Source organism: Oncorhynchus gorbuscha, unplaced genomic scaffold, assembly GCF_021184085.1.
Source record: "Oncorhynchus gorbuscha isolate QuinsamMale2020 ecotype Even-year unplaced genomic scaffold, OgorEven_v1.0 Un_scaffold_894, whole genome shotgun sequence".
In the NCBI taxonomy this organism is placed as follows: Eukaryota; Metazoa; Chordata; class Actinopteri; order Salmoniformes; family Salmonidae; genus Oncorhynchus; species Oncorhynchus gorbuscha.
In genome coordinates, this window is record NW_025745867.1 from 75,605 (window position 1) to 95,436 (window position 19,832).

At 42.0% G+C, this 19,832-nt stretch overlaps 1 protein-coding gene across 1 annotated transcript in view; it reads left to right on the plus strand.

Annotated features, from left to right (window-relative positions):
* The window catches only part of si:dkey-117n7.5 (uncharacterized protein LOC559444 homolog), a 29,580-nt gene extending 13,993 nt beyond the window's left edge, over positions 1-15,587 (plus strand). The window contains exons 16-24 of the mRNA XM_046335997.1: positions 366-428; positions 580-696; positions 8,057-8,134; positions 8,273-8,326; positions 8,452-8,500; positions 9,015-9,245; positions 10,684-10,764; positions 11,591-11,776; positions 14,998-15,587. Of these exons, the coding sequence (XP_046191953.1) occupies positions 366-428; positions 580-696; positions 8,057-8,134; positions 8,273-8,326; positions 8,452-8,500; positions 9,015-9,245; positions 10,684-10,764; positions 11,591-11,776; positions 14,998-15,017 (879 nt within the window). The 3' untranslated portion in view covers positions 15,018-15,587. The remainder of the gene's footprint in view (positions 1-365; positions 429-579; positions 697-8,056; positions 8,135-8,272; positions 8,327-8,451; positions 8,501-9,014; positions 9,246-10,683; positions 10,765-11,590; positions 11,777-14,997) is intronic.
* The last annotated feature ends 4,245 nt before the right edge of the window (positions 15,588-19,832 follow it).

Genomic DNA, 19,832 nt, shown 5'->3' on the forward strand with positions numbered 1-19,832 from the left:
CACACACACACACACACACACACACACACACACACACACACACACACACACACACACACACACACACACACACACACACACACACACACACACACACACACACACACACACACACACACACACACACACACACACACACACACACACACACACACACACACACACACACACACCACTCTCCGAGGGTGCCTCATGGGGTTGGGATATGCAAGAAAATACATTTCCTATTCACACGTATAATACACACTCGTGAAGTAGGACAAATATAAGCACCCGCCTAATTATTGATTTATTATTTATAGACACACACACAAATCAAAGTCATTCTCACTAATCTTCTGAAAAGTGTTGATTATGATGTGTAGGGTGAAAAAGGGGACGGGGGTATCAATGGAGTAGAGGGAGCACCAGGACTAAGAGGAGAGAAGGTTGGTTCAAATCACATGTAAAAACAATATTGAAATGATGACTATTAATAGTCTATGTACAACAGAGGAATGTGGAAATATTCATGTAGTTCTTGAAGCGTTATGTTTTTCTTCCATCATGCACCATTCATGTTGTCCCTGTCTTGTGCAGGGTGCCACTGGTTTCCCAGGGTTCCCTGGGTTTAAGGGGTCAGCAGGGACACCAGGCAGTGATGGAGCGGAGGGGCGACCAGGACGTAATGGATCCAAGGGAGAGACAGGAACCAAGGTAGATTGAGGTTGCCTTCCAGTCAAGGTTATTATAGTAAACGAAAACTGAAACTAAAATAAAAAATTGAAAATAAAAACAAAATAAAAACAAAAAAACATTTGAAAAACTAAAACTATACTGAAACTATCATCTTTGCCAGCAAAACTAACTAAAATAAAAATAACTAAAATAAAAATCTCATTTCAAATGGGGTTTTCAAGCTTCTGAATCTGGTGGTATAGGCCTAGTTTGTGCATCACCATCACTAGCCAGCACTTGCTAACAGGGAAGAAATCCAAGGGCGAGCACAGAGTGTGAGTGGACCAAGCTAGAACAGCTTGTGAAGTTAATGGAGACGTTCGCAATCCACACCGACCAACTTCAAACGGACAAACTGATGTGGTGCCGTGCCCTCTCAACCTTGAGGCACACTTGCAGTCAACAACTGTTGCAAAACAGTTGTCACAGGTCCTGCTGAAGTCACTGCATGAGTGCTTCGCATGCATACTGAATGGCAGCCAACTTCAATCCAACCCCTGCAGCAGCTTGCCTGATGGACACAAGTGTGTCTCTGGCACTTGGCTCAACAGAGATGGAGGGCAGAAGAAACGTTTGTACTTCATCAAATCAGAGATTACAGCCGTGGACCAGCAGGACCCCAGGAAGAATCCGGCAAGCATCTCGACCACCGTGCTTCAGAAATATAGCATCCTCGCATCGAAGATTGTGTCTGAGGTCACGGTCCAGTCAGAGGGTCAACCTGACAAGGCATTAAGTTCCCCGTGTGACCTGTGGAAATACCTGGAAGATGTAAAGGAGAGGATGTTTACAGAGTCACCTCTCCAGTTCTGGATGGAAAGGATGGCTGTTTATCCAAAGCTGTGCACTGGGGCACTGGATCTGGTTTCTGCCCTGGCATCCCAAGCGTTTGTGGAGAGAATATTCTCTCTGTGGACAACTGTCATCAGGCTTGAGAAACCGAACCAACACCTCTCTTGAAGATAAACCAGAAAATATTGTTTGCTCGAACAGAAACACACACAAACAAGCTGGCTGGCTGTGAACTGATAGATGTGTGAAGTGTTGTATTGGTAATGTTTTTGCTGTTGTTGCAACTGTTTTTATCAACCCTATTGGAAGGGGTTAAATCCAAGTCACAATAGGCTTGACTTATAATTTACACCTAACCAAACGTATGTCCTGGCCATGGAGTTGTACAGAGTCCTCTAGTGGCCAAAAGACTGCGTTAGCATGGGCAGTTCCATGGACGACTTTCGCCATTTTGATTCAGTCAACTGGCCGGGACTTTCAACTTCATTGGCTGATCCCACCTGATGACCCGGTTGGCATGACCTGATGACCCGGTTGGCATGACCTGATGACCCTGTTGGAGTAGTGACAGCCGGGTCATCAGGAGGGATCAGCCAATTAATTTCACTTGTGAAGAATAAAATGGACTATTTCAAGATGGCGTCTGTGAAAGCTGCCTTTGCTCTTACAGGTGACATCTTGACACAGATGGAATGTTATGTTTATCCAAGTCTATGGTCCTGGCCCATCACCTTACTGCCCATCACCTTACTGCCCATCACCTTACTGCCCATCACCTTACTGCCCATCACCTTACTGCCCATCACCTTACTGCCCATCACCTTACTGCCCATCACCTTACTGCCCATCACCTTACTGCCCATCACCTTCCTGCCCATCACCGTACTGCCCATCACCTTACTGCCCATCACCTTACTGCCCATCACCTTACTGCCCATCACCTTACTGCCCATCACCTTACTGCCCATCACCTTACTGCCCATCACTGTACTGCCCATCACCTTACTGCCCACCACCTTACTGCCCATCACCTTACTGCCCATCACCTTACTGCCCATCACCTTACTGCCCATCACCTTACTGCCCATCACCTTACTGCCCAGCACCTTACTGCCCATCACCTTACTGCCCACCACCTTACTGCCCATCACCTTCCTGCCCATGACCTTACTGCCCATCACCTTACTGCCCATCACCTTCCTGCCCATCACCTTACTGCCCATCACCTTACTGCCCATCACCTTACTGCCCACCACCTTACTGCCCATCACCTTACTGCCCATCACCTTCCTGCCCATCACCTTACTGCCCATCACCTTACTGCCCACCACCTTACTGCCCATCACCTTACTGCCCATCACCTTACTGCCCACCACCTTACTGCCCATCACCTTACTGCCCACCACCTTACTGCCCATCACCTTACTGCCCATCACCTTACTGCCCACCACCTTACTGCCCATCACCTTACTGCCCATCACCTTCCTGCCCATCACCTTACTGCCCACCACCTTACTGCCCACCACCTTACTGCCCATCACCTTACTGCCCATCACCTTCCTGCCCATCACCTTACTGCCCATCACCTTACTGCCCATCACCTTACTGCCCATCACCTTACTGCCCATCACCTTACTGCCCACCACCTTACTGCCCATCACCTTCCTGCCCATCACCTTACTGCCCATCACCTTACTGCCCCCCACTGACAAGAAGTGACATAAAAAATAAATAAAAAAACTACAACACATAATGGCTCCTTGCCATTTAACACTGAAACGAAATCCTCTAGAAACGAAATAGAAAGGTTTTTATCAAACTGAAAATAAATAGATACTAGTAAATCAATTCTGAACACTAACTGAAAATAAACAGAATTTCAAATAAATATCTAAAAACAAATATAAATAAAAACGAATCTTAAATCACCAAACTGTAGTAACCTTGCTTCCGATAACCTATTGTATATTAGTGTCATGGAAGCACAATATTGTCTGTCTGTCTGTCTGTCGGTCCGTCGGTCCGTAGGTCCGTCGGTCGGTCAGTCGGTCGGTCCCTCCCTTCCTCCCTCTCTTTCTTTCTTTCATAACAACCACAGCCCACCAACCCCAAAACATAGTTTTACCCAGTCAGAGGGCACCTTAAAAAATCCACTTTTCACAAAAATAAAAAAAGATCCACACATTGTGATGATTAGATAAAACAAGCCTGATTCTGTCAGGCACATTGTCCACCTAGCAGAATGCCTGTCAGATATGTAGATAGACAGGCAGTAGACAACATTCCTATGTATAGGAAGGAATAGAATAGAAGCATAATTAAGACACAGAAATGGGTCTATTTTCTGATGCGGCGGGAACGGTAACCAAACCTCTATGCTAATGAGTCCTTTCAGCCACAATTAGCAGCGTCTTGATGTTGATAGGAGAGAAGGGATGGAAAGGATGCAATGACGTTCCTATGGGACGTTTTATCACAAAACATCTGGATATATTTGATATTTATAGGATAACTAGAGGGGGAGGTAAGCCTAATGATCAGGTTGAGCTTTATTTAGGCAACTACGTAATAAGGAGATACGTAGTTTTTTATTTAAATTTTATTTGACCTTTATTTAACTAGGCAAGTCAGTTAAGAACAAATTCTTATTTTCAATGACTGCCTAGGAACAGGGAAAACAGCCTGTTCGGGGGCAGAATGACAGCTTGGGGATTTGTCAGCTTGTGGATTTGAACTTGCAACCTTCCGGTTACTAGTCCAACACTCTAACCAATAGGCTACCCTGCCGCCCCAAGTAGGGAAGTACGTAGTTGGGAAGTATGTTATAAGGAAGTACGTAGCAGGGAAGTACGTTATAAGGAAGTACGTAGTAGGGAAGTACGTAGTAGGGAAGTACGTTATAAGGAAGTACGTAGTAGGGAAGTACGTTATAAGGAAGTACGTAGTTGGGAAGTACATTATAACGAAGTACGTAGTAGGGAAGTACGTTATAAGGAAGTACGTAGTAGTGAAATACGTAGAAGGGAAGTACGTAATAAGGAGGTACGTAGTAGGGAAGTACGTTATAAGGAAGTACGTAGTAGGGAAGTACGTTATAAGGAGGTACGTAGTAGTGAAGTACGTAGAAGGGTGGTACGTAATAAGGAGGTACGTAGTAGTGAAGTACGTAGTAGGGAAGTACGTAGTAGTGAAGTACGTAGAAGGGAAGTACGTAATAAGGAGGTACGTAGTAGTGAAGTACGTAGTAGGGAAGTACGTAGTAGGGAAGTACGTAGTAGTGAAGTACGTAGTAGGGAAGTACGTAATAAGGAGGTACGTAGTAGTGAAGTACGTAGAAGGGAAGTACGTAATAAGGAGGTACGTAGTAGGGAAGTACGTAATAAGGAGGTACATAGTAGTGAAGTACGTAGAAGGGAAGTCGTAATAAGGAGGTACGTAGTAGGGAAGTACGTAGTAGTGAAGTACGTAGAAGGGACGTACGTAATAAGGAGGTACGTAGAAGGGAAGTACGTAGAAGGGAAGTACGTAGAAGGGAAGTACGTAATAAGGAGGTACGTAGTAGGGAAGTACGTAATAAGGAGGTACGTAGTAGGGAAGTACGTAATAAGGAGGTACGTCGAAGGGAAGTACGTTGTTGTGACGTACGTAGAAGGGAAGTACGTAGTAGTGAAGTACGTAGTAGTGAAGTACGTAATAAGGAGGTACGTAGTAGGGAAGTCGTAATAAGGAGGTACGTAGTAGTGAAGTACGTAGTAGTGAAGTACGTAGTAGTGAAGTACGTAGTAGTGAAGTACGTAATAAGGAGGTACGTAGTAGTGAAGTACGTAATAAGGAGGTACGTAATAGTGAAGTACGTAGTAGTGAAGTACGTAGTAGTGAAGTACGTAATAAGGAGGTACGTAGTAGGGAAGTACATAATAAGGAGGTACGTAGTAGGGAAGTACGTAATCAGGAGGTACGTAGTAGGGAAGTACGTAATAAGGAGGTACGTAGTAGGGAAGTACGTAATAAGGAAGTACGTAGTAGGGAAGTACGTAGTAGTGAAGTACGTAGTAGGGAAGTACGTAGTAGTGAAGTACGTAGTAGGGAAGTACGTAATAAGGAGGTACGTAGTAGTGAAGTACGTAGAAGGGAAGTACGTAATAAGGAGGTAGGTAGTAGTGAAGTACGTAGAAGGGAAGTACGTTATAAGGAGGTACGTAGTAGTGAAGTACGTAGAAGGGAAGTACGTAATAAGGAGGTACGTAGTAGGGAAGTACGTAATAAGGAGGTACATAGTAGTGAAGTACGTAGAAGGGAAGTCATAATAAGGAGGTACGTAGTAGGGAAGTACGTAGTAGTGAAGTACGTAGAAGGGACGTACGTAATAAGGAGGTACGTAGAAGGGAAGTACGTAGAGGGAAGTAGGGAAGTACGTAATAAGGAGGTACGTAGTAGGGAAGTACGTAATAAGGAGGTACGTCGAAGGGAAGTACGTTGTTGTGACGTACGTAGAAGGGAAGTACGTAGTAGTGAAGTACGTAGTAGTGAAGTACGTAATAAGGAGGTACGTAGTAGGGAAGTCGTAATAAGGAGGTACGTAGTAGGGAAGTCGTAATAAGGAGGTACGTAGTAGGGAAGTACGTAATAAGGAGGTACGTAGTAGGGAAGTACGTAATAAGGAAGTACGTAGTAGGGAAGTACGTAGTAGTGAAGTACGTAGTAGGGAAGTATGTAGTAGTGAAGTACGTAGTAGGGAAGTACGTAATAAGGAGGTACGTAGTAGTGAAGTACGTAGAAGGGAAGTACGTAATAAGGAGGTACGTAGTAGTGAAGTACGTAGAAGGGAAGTACGTTATAAGGAGGTACGTAGTAGTGAAGTACGTAGAAGGGAAGTACGTAATAAGGAGGTACGTAGTAGGGAAGTACGTAATAAGGAGGTACATATTAGTGAAGTACGTAGAAGGGAAGTCGTAATAAGGAGGTACGTAGTAGGGAAGTACGTAGTAGTGAAGTACGTAGAAGGGACGTACGTAATAAGGAGGTACATAGAAGGGAAGTACGTAGAAGGGAAGTACGTAATAAGGAGGTACGTAGTAGGGAAGTACGTAATAAGGAGGTACGTCGAAGGGAAGTACGTTGTTGTGGACGTACATAGAAGGGAAGTAAGTAGTAGTAGTGAAGTACGTAGTAGTGAAGTACGTAGTAGGAAGTCGTAATAGGAAGTACGTAGTAGGGAAGTACGTAATAAGGAGGTACGTAGTAGGGAAGTACGTAATAAGGAAGGAGTAGTAAGTACGTAGTAGTGAAGTACGTAATAAGGAGTACGTAATAGGGAAGTACGTAGTAGGAAGTACGTAGTGAAGTACGTAGAAGGGAAAGGAGGTACGTAGTAGGGACGTTGTACGTTATAAGGAGGTACGTAGTAGTGAAATACGTAGTAGTGAAGTACGTTATAAGGAGGTACGTAGTAGTGAAGTACGTAATAAGGAGGTACGTAATAGTGAGGTACGTAGTAGTGAAGTACGTAGTAGTGAAGTACGTAATAAGGAGGTACGTAGTAGGGAAGTACGTAATAAGGAGGTACGTAGTAGGGAAGTACGTAATAAGGAGGTACGTAGTAGGGAAGTACGTAATAAGGAGGTACGTAGTAGGGAAGTACGTAATAAGGAGGTACGTAGTAGGGAAGTACGTAGTAAGGAAGTACGTAGTAGGGAAGTACGTAGTAGGGAAGTACGTAGTAGGGAAGTACGTAGTAGTGAAGTATGTAGTAGTGAAGTACGTAATAAGGAGGTACGTAGTAGTGAAGTAAGTAATAAAGAGGTACGTAATAGTGAAGTACGTAGTAGTAAAGTACGTAGTAGTGAAGTACGTAATAAGGAGGTACGTAGTAGTGAAGTACGTAGTAGGGAAGTACGTAGTAGGGATGTACTTAGCAGGGAAGTACGTAGTAGGGAAGTACTTAGTAGGGAAGTACGTAGTAGGGAAGTACGTAGTAGTGAAGTACGTAGTAGGGAAGTACGTAGTAGTGAAGTACGTAGTAGTGAAATACGTAGTAGTGAAGTACGTAGTAGGGAAGTACTTAGTAGGGAAGTACTTAGTAGGGAAGTAAGTAGTAGGGAAGTACATGTCCCTCTTATAATACTATACCATTTTTGTATAATGGAATTTAGATTGAAGGAAGTTGTTGGTTTGTATTTATATGTGAGAGTGTGTGTGTCTGTGCGTATGTCTGTCTGTGTGTCTGTGTGTTGTCTATTTGTGTGTGTGTGTGTGTGTGTGTGTGTGTGTGTGTGTGTGTGTGTGTGTGTGTGTGTGTGTGTGTGTGTGTGTGTGTGTGTGTGTGTGTGTGTGTGTGTGTGTGTGTGTGTGTGTGTGTGTGTGTGTCTATCTGTGTGTGTGTCTATCTGTGTGTGTGTCTATCTGTGTGTGTCTATCTGTGTGTGTCTATCTGTGTGCATGCCTGTTTGTGCATGTGCCTGTGAGAGCACATGTGCGTGGGCTCACTAGCACGCGCAGCACCTGTGTGAGTAAGAACGTTCTTCATTTTGCTGTTTTGTTGTCACAGGGAGAGAGGGGCAGGAGAGGCAGAGGGAAGCCTTGTCAGACAGGACCACCTGGAAGTCCGGGACAAAGAGGAGGCAGTGTAAGCTACTTCATAGACCAGACACATAACACTCACACACATGTTGTTGTTCATGTATCAATACCTAATGGGAGTTACTGTCACTAGGCTGGGTGACAGTAATAATTGCTGTGATAATAACCACTGTGTCTTTTCCAGGGAGAGCTCGGAAATGAGGGACTAAAGGGAGAGAAAGGGGAACCCGGACTCTCTGTAAATACATCTTACTTATTCCCACACACACGTTTCACACCTGCCTGGCCTAAGACATATTTGTATTGACAGACAGCTTGGTTGAAGACAAGGTCTAAGCAGCACTCTGCTCTCTCTGTTTTCAGGCCGAGGAGGTGAAGGATCTGGTCAACCAAGAGGTTGTGAACCAATGCGGTGAGTGTTTCTGTGTTTTGCTGTGTGTGCGCATGCAGGTCTGTGTGGCTGTGTGTCGGTTCTACATTCCAAAACTCCCACTGCTGCGGCATGGCACCCCTGTGTGTTCTGCCATCTGGTGTGCCCACTCTGTGGAATGGCCCGTTGAGAGAGGGGACACCGTGACCGACCGGAGTCATTCACAAACACCAGACTCATAAACCATCATGCCACCCACCAGAACCCACAGGGCCCTACAACCACAGGGCCCTACAACCACAGGGCCCTACAACCACAGGGCCAAACGCACCTTTAGTTTACACCTCCACAACTTTGAGCAGAAAGGCATTGTTGCCTTATCCGTAGTGAACATCATTAAAGTAGAGAATTAGTTTTATGTCAACATATCATATCAAACTTCCTCCATTAGTTTCCAGGTGTGAAATTGTCAATTGAATCCAGTAAAAGCCTGTTTAAGACTCATGGTTATTCAATGGCAGGAAAACACTGACTATTCTGTCTGTGGTTGTTGCAGGGATGGACTTGAAGTTTGTGGTGAAGTCTAAGGACCCGGATGCTGAGAGCATGATGTTTGAGAGGAAACCGGACGAGCCTGTATCCATCTTCACTCGCAGCCTACCTGAGGATGAGATGGGAGAGGAGGAAGAGGACAATAAAAGACTTGTAAAGGAGCTGGTAGGATCAACCACTCCTCCCCCCGTCCCCTTGCGAGAGGAGGGGACCCCAGGTGATGACAACCTTACCGGTAAGTCAAAGTTAGAGGTTTGTGCGGTATCAGGTGTGGTGGTCCAAGCTCCTGACCACATATATGCCCCTGGTCCCGATGTGATGCTGCTTTCCATTCCTGTACAGCATAGCCACACTTTTTTACACAGAAGAAAACCTAAACGTCTCTTGTCTGTCACGAATGTTGAATAAAGTTATATTTAAACTGTGGGATTGGTTCTTATTCGGGTCGAAATTCCAGACAAATATCCACAGAGAAGTATTGTTTATCCCCCACCTATTTGATTAACTAATAAATAAAAAGCTGTTGTTTTTTCCTTCATGTAAACACTGCCCTTGTCCCTAAGTGAGACCCTCGTTTAGACCAATCTAATATCCTATCCATCTTTTTACTAACCTCCAGAGTTCACCCCAACCCTGAAGCTAGACTCTCCATTCTGAGTGCTTTATTACTGTGCGTAGAAAAAGATGAGGACAAAGACAGAGGGAAAGAGAGAGAGAGAGAGGCAGAAAAACACAGTGTTATCACGGGTCATTATCCTAGCCAGCCCTAGGCTAGCCAGCCCTAGGCTAACCAGCCCTAGGCTAGCCAGCCCTAGGCTAACCAGCCCTAGGCTAACCAGCCCTAGGCTAGCCAGCCCTAGGCTAACCAGCCCTAGGCTAGCCAGCCCTAGGCTAACCAGCCCTAGGCTAACCAGCCCTAGGCTAGCCAGCCCTAGGCTACTGGGCTTCTCATCCCATTTGAATCCCTATTTCGGGTTCCATTGAACCAAGGAGATCGGAAATAATCAAAGGCTCACATTGCCCCTGTCAATGTCATTGTGTCCATTGTTAAGTGTAATCTCGCGCCCGGGATCGTGACATCTAGCTTAATCTACAGGTATACATGCATATACATATGACCTGAGTTCCAAAATATTTGATCTTTTCAAATGCGTTTGATTGAACTTGCCTGGTGTGCCAGATGGGCGGGGTTTTCACTCTTGGGAGTATTACATTAATTCCATTACACCAGACCTGATTTGCCTGATAAAAAAGTGAAATAAGAATATAATCCAAACTCCATAATATCCTCGTAAATGCAGTATATTTTCCATGCAAAATGTATCAGTCACAGACAAACATCCGACTTGGAGATTCGTAGACATTTCCATCTTTCATCATCCTTTCCTCCATGTCTCCCTGTTCATCCTCCAGTATGAACCTATAGAGAGTCAGTACAACAGACCAAGTCAGTCGGACAGACTTAAGAGGGTCAGTGCCAAGTCTGCAGACCACGGCTGTATTCCAAATGGCACTCTATTCCCTGTATAGTGTAATACTTTTGACCAGGGCCAATAGAGTTTACATTTATCAAGAGCCCTGTGTGTTGATTAGAGGAGTGGGACGCAGCAGACCCCACTTAGTAATAAATAGTTGAATCTGCCTTTCTGTAAGCTAATGAGTTCTCTCTTTAGACTCTGGAGCCAACAGGGGAGCGGATTGGGGACTGAGGCACAGGAGAAGAAGGGTTCCAGGAGTCGGGCCACGCTCATCAGGTGAATGAATGGAACTTGTTTTCCTTTCCATCTCTCTTTTCTCTCTCAGTCTTTCCTCTTCCTCTTGTTCCCGCTTCTTCCTCTCCTCTTCTCATTTTGATTCTTTATTTTTTCTCTTGCACTCTCTCACTTTCAATCCCTCCCTCCCTCTTTCTCTCTCTCTCTTTCTCTCCCCCTCTCTCTCTCTACCTCCCTCCCTCTGTCTCTCTCTCCCCATCTCTCTCTCTTTATCTCTCTTCCTCTCTCTCTCTCTCCTCTCTCTCTACCCCCTCCCCTATCTTTCTATCTCTCTCCCCCTTTCTCTCTCTCTCTCTGATCTCTCTCTCTCTCTCTTCATCTTTGTCTCTCTGTCTCTCTCCATTTTTTCTCTCTCTCTGTCTCTCCCTCTCTCTCTTATATTAGTTTGTAATGAGGAGGGAGTGTATGGGGCACAATACGGGACGAGAAAGATAAGAGTGTGTGTGTTGTTGTGCGCTAGAATTTATGAATGAATGTGCAACCCACATTGAAAGGCAAAACTATTAAAAACCATTATTCACTTAATTAATGGATGATCTAACAATGACTCATACGCTTGATATCACAGCACAATGGACATTATTTCTTTGGTTTCCACAAAGGATTTTAATTCACTGAGGATAATATTCCTAATTCTATGTGTTTTTGAACGTGTTCACTCTTGTCAAACATGCCTCAGAAAAGCTTATCTTAATTATCTGTTACTTAACTCCTTTAATTTAGTGATTAGCCTGGTCCCAGGTCTGTTTGTGCTGTCTAGCTCCTACAGATCTGTGACCAGGTTATATTATCTCTACTTTTGCTTTAGACTTGACCCCTGACCCCTGCCTGCTACCCATGTCAGAGGGGGGATGTTGGGAGCATGTCCTGCTGTGGTACTACCACCCCCACTCCGGGGAGTGCCGGCCGTTTGTCTACGGGGGTTGTGAGGGCAACCACAACCGCTTCAACACCAAACAAGAATGTCAGAGGTGGTGTGGGAAAGAGAGGAGAGGTAGGGAACTACTTGGTGCCGGTAGTAGTCTCCAGGTTAGAGTTGACAAGGAGGAATCCCTCAGTTTACAGGGGACATCTGGGGGGAGGTGAACCAACAGCCGGAGGGTTACTGGCTTCAATATCCCATGTGCTGTCTAGCGCCTTTGTGCCCTTGAGCATGGCACGTTACCCCTAATTGCTCCAGAGGTTGGGTACTGTGACAGAAAAACAATAAGGACGGTTCAGTCCAAATGGACCAATAAAGCAAATATTTTATTCTATTGGAATAACTACAGAAGATTTGGGAAGCAGAGGAGAGGTCGGGAACCGCTAGGGATGACTAGGGAATGACAAGAGGAGATTTGGGAATGAGACATACACACTACCGTTCAAAAGTTTGGGGTCACTTAGAAATGTCCTTATTTTTTAAAGAAAAGCACATTTTTTATCCATTAAAATAACATAAAATTGATCAGAAATACAGTGTAGACATTGTTAATGTTGTAAATGACTATTGTAGCTGGAAATGACTGATTTTTAATGGAATGTCTACACAAGGGTACAGAGGCCCATTATCAGCAACCATCACTCCTGTGTTCCAATGGCACGTTGTGTTAGCTAATCCAAGTTTATCATTTTAAAAGGCTAATTGATCATTAGAAAACCCTTTTGCAATTATGTTAGCATAGCTGAAAACTGTGGTTCTGATTAAAGAATCAATACAACTGACCTTCTTTAGTCTAGTTGAGTATCTGGAGCATCAGCATTTGTGAGTTCGCTTACATGCTCAAAATGGCCAGAAACAAAGCACTTTTTTCTGAAACTCATCAGTCTATTCTTGATCTGAGAAATTAAGGCTCTTCCATGCGAGAAATTGCCAAGAAACTGAAGATCTGGTACAACCCTGTGTACTACTCCCTTCATAGAACAGCACAAAAGGGCTCTAACCAGAATAGAAAAAGTGGGAGGCCCCGTGCACAACTGAGCAAGAGGACAAGTACATTCAAGTGTCTAGTTTGAGAAACAGTTGCCTCACAAGTCCTCAACTGGCAGCTTCATTAAATAGTACCCGCCTAGAAAGCCAGCATCCCAAAGTCGCCTCTTCACTGCTGATGTTGAGACTGGTGTTTTGCAGACTCTGGATGGCTGGGGGCAGGCAGAGTTGGAAAGAAAACACCATGTTTCTAAAACTGTTTGAATAAATATAAAAGAACTCAAGATGGGCAAAAACCTGAACACAGACACTGGAAAATCTGAGGAACTTTCTGCCCCTATTGAATACACAGTGGGATATAGATAAAGTTGCATTCCACTAGATGTCAACCTCTTCACTGCTGATGTTGAGACTGGTGTTTTGCAGGTACTACTTTCTTATGGCTGCAGGGGCAGTATTGAGTAGGTTGGATTGGATAGAAAACACTCTGAAGTTTCTAAAACTGTTTGAATGATGTCTGTGAGTATAACAGAACTCATATGAGGACAAAAACCTGAAAGAAATTCTAACAGGAAGTTTTTTCGGAAAATCTGAGGTTGGTAGTTTTTCAACCCAGCCCCTTAACCAATACACAGTGGGATATGGATAAAGTTGCACTTCCTAGGGCTTCCACTTAGATGTCAAGTTCTTTAGAAACTTGAATGAGGCTTCCACAAGAACAAAGTTGTGGAAGACGGATGGGAAATCCACAAGAGTACATGGTCTGGCAGAAAAAGCCTCAAAAAATACTCAAAAACAAACAAACATGAACAAAAAACATTTCACATGATAGTCCACCGGGATCAACAAGTTCCATGGCTTCTCTAAACAGACAAAGGAATTCTCCGGTTGGAAAACTTTTTGAAGATTTATGATAACAACATCTTAAAGATTGATTCTAAAACAAAGTTTGACAAGTTTCTTCGACCTGTAATATAACTTTTTTATAGTTTTTGTCTGAGGTTCGGATGGACCTGCAAGAGCGTTTGGATTTGTGTACTAAACACGCTAACAAAAGTAGCTACTTGGACATAAATAAGGGACATTATCGAACAAATCAAGCATTTATTGTGGAACTAGGAATCCTGGGAGTGCATTCTGATGAAGATCGTCAAAGGTAAGGGAATATTTATAATGTGATTTCTGATTTATGTTGACTCCAACATGGCGGATAATTGTATTTATTTTCCGAGCGCCGTCTCAGATTATGGCATGGTGTGCTTTTTCCGTAAGTGTTTTTGAAATCTGACACAGTGGTTGCATTAAGGAGAGGTGTTTCTATATTTCCATGTCTAACAATTGTATTTATCAACATTTATAATGAGTATTTCTGTAAAATGATGTGGTTCTCTGCAATATCACCGGATGTTTTTGGAACTAGTGAATGTAACGCGCCAATGTATACTGAGATTTGTTTTATATAAATATGAACTTTATCAAACAAAACATACATGTATTGTGCAACATGAAGTCCTATGAGTGTCATCTGATGAAGATCATCAAAGGTTAGTGATTCATTTTATCTCTATTTGTGCTTTTTGTGGCTCTTCTCTTTGGCTGGAAAAAATGGCTGAATTATTCTGTGAGTTGGTGGTGACCTAACATAATCATTTGTGGTGCTTTCGCTGTAAAGCCTATTTGAAATCATAAACTGTGGTGGGATTAACAACAAGATTACCTTTAAAATGGTATAAGATACATGCATGTTTGAGGAATTTTAATTATGAGATTTCTGTTGTTTTGAATTTGGCGCCCTGCACTTTCACTGGCTGTTGTCATATCGATCCCGTTAACGGGATTGCAGCCCTAAGAAGTTTTAATGAAGCTGCCAGTTGAGGACTTGTGACGCGTCTTTTGAATGGTGATGTACATATATTCAAAATATGTCCATTGTGACAACTAGCATGTCCGTTGACAACTACCAACAGTACATTTCCTAAAAGAAAATGCAGCACTTGAATGCACCATCAATCAGGGCCAAGGTTGGTATTCAGGAATAGAAGGGGTCAAAGATGGAAGGAACCAATCAGACTAGCCGTAGCTGGCACTAGAAAAGAGAGAGGTGATCTAGACAGCCATTGTGAATCTTGGGATAAACATGGGCAAACACCAGACAGCCTGGTCAAACACATTATTTGAAGTGCACTTGATTTAGCTTGCCGTTTGACAATTGTATTTGACGTCAGTCTGGCACACACAAATGCAATCTCAAAGGAGGGCAGTACGCTATTGTTGCATTACATAACACATTCATTGTTTCTTCACAGGTCTTGAGCCTAGAAGGTGAGAGGGAGCTGCCAATCAAGACAATTATTTTTTTGTAAATGCCACAGTGTAAAATGTAAGAATTTTTGTGCAGATCTGGATTTTTTAAATATTTAAAGTAAACTAATGATTTTCCACACTTGAGAGAAATTCCCATATAGAGCAGAGCTGCATGGGTTTCATAGATTTGCAGAATCATTCGAAAGTCTTTATCTGTGCCTGTTTGAGCTTGCCTGGCTTAATTACCCAATAGAAAAGTCCAAAAACTGCAAAACCCTGCCCATCTGGGACTTCAGGCAGTCTTTTAAGGTAACGCTCAAATTATTTTTAAAGTATTTGAACCCAGGTCTAATACAGCTATTCTATTTTCTATGGACTATGCCAATTACAGATGACTCACCATGTGAATGTTATGAATGTGTTCTTTCATGTTTTAATCAAAAGGTAGCCTGCACATTCTATATTACTATAGTAAAGTATAGCACATTCTATAGTAGTAAAGTATAGCACATTCTATAGTACTATAGTATACCACATTCTATAGTACTATAGTATAGCACATTATATAGTACTATAGAATAGCACATTCTATATTACTATAGTAAAGTATAGCACATTATATAGTACTATAGAATAGCACATTCTATAGTACTATAGTATAGCACATTCTATAGTACTATAGAATAGCACATGCTATAGTACTATAGTATAGCACATTCTATATTACTATAGTAAAGTATTGCACATTCTATAGTCCTATAGTATAGCACATTCTATAGTACTATAGAATAGCACATTCTATAGTACTATAGTATAGCACATTCTATAGTACTATAGTATAGCACATGCTATAGTGCTAGTATAGCACATGCTATAGTACTATAGTATAGCACATTATATAGTACTATAGTATAGCACATTCTATACAGTACTATAGTATAGCACATTCTAGAATTCTATAGTATAGCACATTCTAGAGTACTATAGTATAGTATAGCACATTCTATAGTACTATAGTATAGCACATTCTATAGTACTATAGTATAGCACATTCTATAGTACTATAGTATATCACATTCTATAGTACTATTGTATATCACATTCTATAGTACTATTGTATAGCACATTCTGTATAGTATAACACATTCTATAGTACTATAGTATAGCACATTCTATAGTACTATAGTATAGTATAGCACATTCTATAGTACTATAGAATAGCACGTTCTATAGTACTATAGTATAGCACATTCTATAGTACTATAGTATAGCACATTCTATAGTACTATAGTATAGCACATTCTATAGTACTATAGTATAGCACATTCTATAGTACTATAGTATAGCACATTCTATAGTACTTTAACACTTCTATACTACTGACATACTGTTTAACACATTCTATACTACTGAACAAGATTTTAACACCCTGATTCTATGAAAGATGTTTATTGTATTGGTACATTCTACACCAATGGCACTGTTAATGTAATTGATAATGAGTATTCTATAGTACTATAGTATATCACATTCTATAGTACTATAGTATAGCAGCATTCTATAGTACTACTTCTAAGTGCATTACTTGTTCTAGTTGTTTTTAACACTTCAACCCTGATACTACTGACATACTGTTTAACACTTCAACCCTGATACTACTGACATACTGTTTAACACTTCAACCCTGATACTACTGACATACTGTTTAACACTTCAACCCTGATACTACTGACATACTGTTTAACACTTCAACCCTGATACTACTGACATACTGTTTAACACTTCAACCCTGATACTACTGACATACTGTTTAACACTTCAACCCTGATACTACTGACATACTGTTTAACACTTCAACCCTGATACTACTGACATACTGTTTAACACTTCAACCCTGATACTACTGAACAAGATTTTAACACTTAAACCCTGATTCTACTGAAAGATGTTTATTGTATTGGTACATGAAATCTACACCAATGGCACTGTTAATGTGAATTGATAATGAGTATTTACTGTTTTAATGTGTGTCATTAAATCACAACAATGAGTCTATGACGTTCCTTTACCACTGCGTGTGTCATTAAATCACAACAATGAGTCTATGACGTTCCTTTACCACTGCGTGTGTCAGTGAATCACAACAATGAGTCTATGACGTTCCTTTACCACTGTGTGTGTCAGTGAATCACAACAATGAGTCTATGACGTTCCTTTACCACTGTGTGTGTCAGTGAATCACAACAATGAGTCTATGACGTTCCTTTACCACTGTGTGTGTCAGTGAATCACAACAATGAGTCTGAAGTTCCTTTACCACTGTGTGTGTCAGAGAATCACAACAATGAGTCTATGACGTTCCTTTACCACTGTGTGTGTCAGTGAATCACAACAATGAGTCTATGACGTTCCTTTACCACTGCGTGTGTCAGTGAATCACAACAATGAGTCTATGACGTTCCTTTACCACTGTGTGTGTCAGTGAATCACAACAATGAGTCTATGACGTTCCTTTACCACTGCGTGTGTCAGTGAATCACAACAATGAGTCTATGAAGTTCCTTTACCACTGCGTGTGTCAGAGAATCACAACAATGAGTCTATGACGTTCCTTTACCACTGTGTGTGTCAGTGAATCACAACAATGAGTCTATGACGTTCCTTTACCACTGTGTGTGTCAGTGAATCACAACAATGAGTCTATGACGTTCCTTTACCACTGCGTGTGTCAGTGAGGGTCGGTGCCCTTAAAGATGAGGGAGGACAATTGTTTTATTACAGCATATTGTAAGTCTTTCATTCATATTACATTCACCCTACTACTACATGATACTCACATTTTCCTTGTACCCATCATGAGGATGCTACAACCTAGCCTATGAATGAAAGTTTACAACGTCGGAGCACACAGGCCAATAGAAAGATTTGAGGTGACAGACAGTGACACACAGACAGACAGTGACACATTCAATACCGCCTTGCACACTCTTGCCTGCATCTAGCTGATCTACGGTGTAATCATGTTACGAGAATTATGTTCTCAATGTTCATAAACTGAACTTCAATTAAACTACTCAGTCTGCAACCCAGAATTTGTAAGATTCTAGTTGAATGAAACAGACAGAGTCCCAGCCTACAATAATCTGAATGTTTATTCACGAGAGCTCTAAAATGATACAATGCACATAGGCTTTTATACCCCACATTTGGTCATATAAATGCCCCTCCTCCTCTCTAACACTGCCAATGCTGTTTACATGTCTTCTCCAACACATACATCGCTTATCATATCCTACAACATGTTACATAATCTACTGCAAACCTAATGGTTTCTCCCCTCCCTGGGTGGGGAGACCTCCTTCCCTGTTATCAGTTTCATAGTGGTCACAGGTTGTCTGCCACGGTTCCTTGTCTGCTAACAGTTCCTCTTTTTCTATGCACATACATTCAAGAATTCTAGTCTTCTGATTCAAACACATTTCACTCCCTTATACAGTGACAGGGTGGAATACTCTTAGTTATTGTCTTAACATTACTTTAAAAGTATAAATCATTTAGTCATTATCTTATCTTCATAAACATAGAAATCATATGGATTTCTATAACAAATCATTAGTCCAACAGTTGCAAATTAGAGTTCAAATTCATGGATGTTTATCCCCGTTCAATTCTGTCTGCTTCCGTTTAAAAAATGTTTTTCAACAGAATCGGCGGAATGAATACACCCTTGATCACATGCAAACAGCACGTAAAATAGCCACATACAAACAGCTTGTTGTGTTGCTTCTTGCATCTATGCACACTCCTCCTCTCACCTTTTCCCTTTGCTTGTGGACTTCAATTAACAACACATCAGCTGTATGTGACCAGGCAAAAAAAAACTTTCCAAGCCAAACCTTCATATCATGACCGCTACACACAGCCTACACCGTTGTCACCATATTAGCTGAAGTAACATCATAGAACTAACGTGTTAGTAAACCCGCTACAATCATGCAGTAACATTACAGTGTACCGTCAGTAAGCAGTTTAGCAGTTACACCGGGGGTCCCAGTGGCAATAAATGAGTAAAACCAAAATCTTGGAAAACAGAAAGGAAAATGCTCCACACTGCTGCTCATGCTCCCAGGTGATATAAACCTGCTATAAATAAATAACACCTGGGAGCATGAGCAGCAGTGTGGAGCATTTTCCTTTCTGTTTTCCATGAGTTTGCCAGCACCTGTGGAAAGTACCTGGATGTGTGTATGTTCTTCAGATTTTGTACATAAAACCAAAAGTTTACCTTGACATGGAAGAGTTCCAGTGTTGGATAGTCATAGCCAGCAAGCTAACATAGCATCCCTATGTTTGAGCCGGGTGTTTGAGTAGGCTAAACTAGCTAGCTTGCTGCATTTGCTAGCTAAATAAGTTAAGTGAAAAAAGGACAAAATATAGCTCTCTATCTCTTGCTCCTCCTTCATTTTTATATTCATTAATTTGTAAAAACTGTTCAACTATTGTCTTTCGCTCTCTTTTAGTCAACTATTCGCCACATTTTATGCATTTATGCACTACAGTGCTAGCTAGCTGTAGCTTATGTTTTCAGTTCTAGATTCATTCTCTGATCCTTTGATTGGGTGGACAACATCTCAGTTCATGCTGCAAGAGCTCTGATCGGTTGGAGGATATCCTCCGGAAGTTGTCATAATTACTGTGTAAGTCTAAGGAAGGGGGTGAGAACCATGAGCCTCCTAGGTTTTGAAGTCAATGTACCCAGAGGACGGAAGCTAGCTGTCCTCTGGCTACACCATGGTGCTACCCTAAAGAGTGCTGTTGAGGCTACTGTAGACATTCA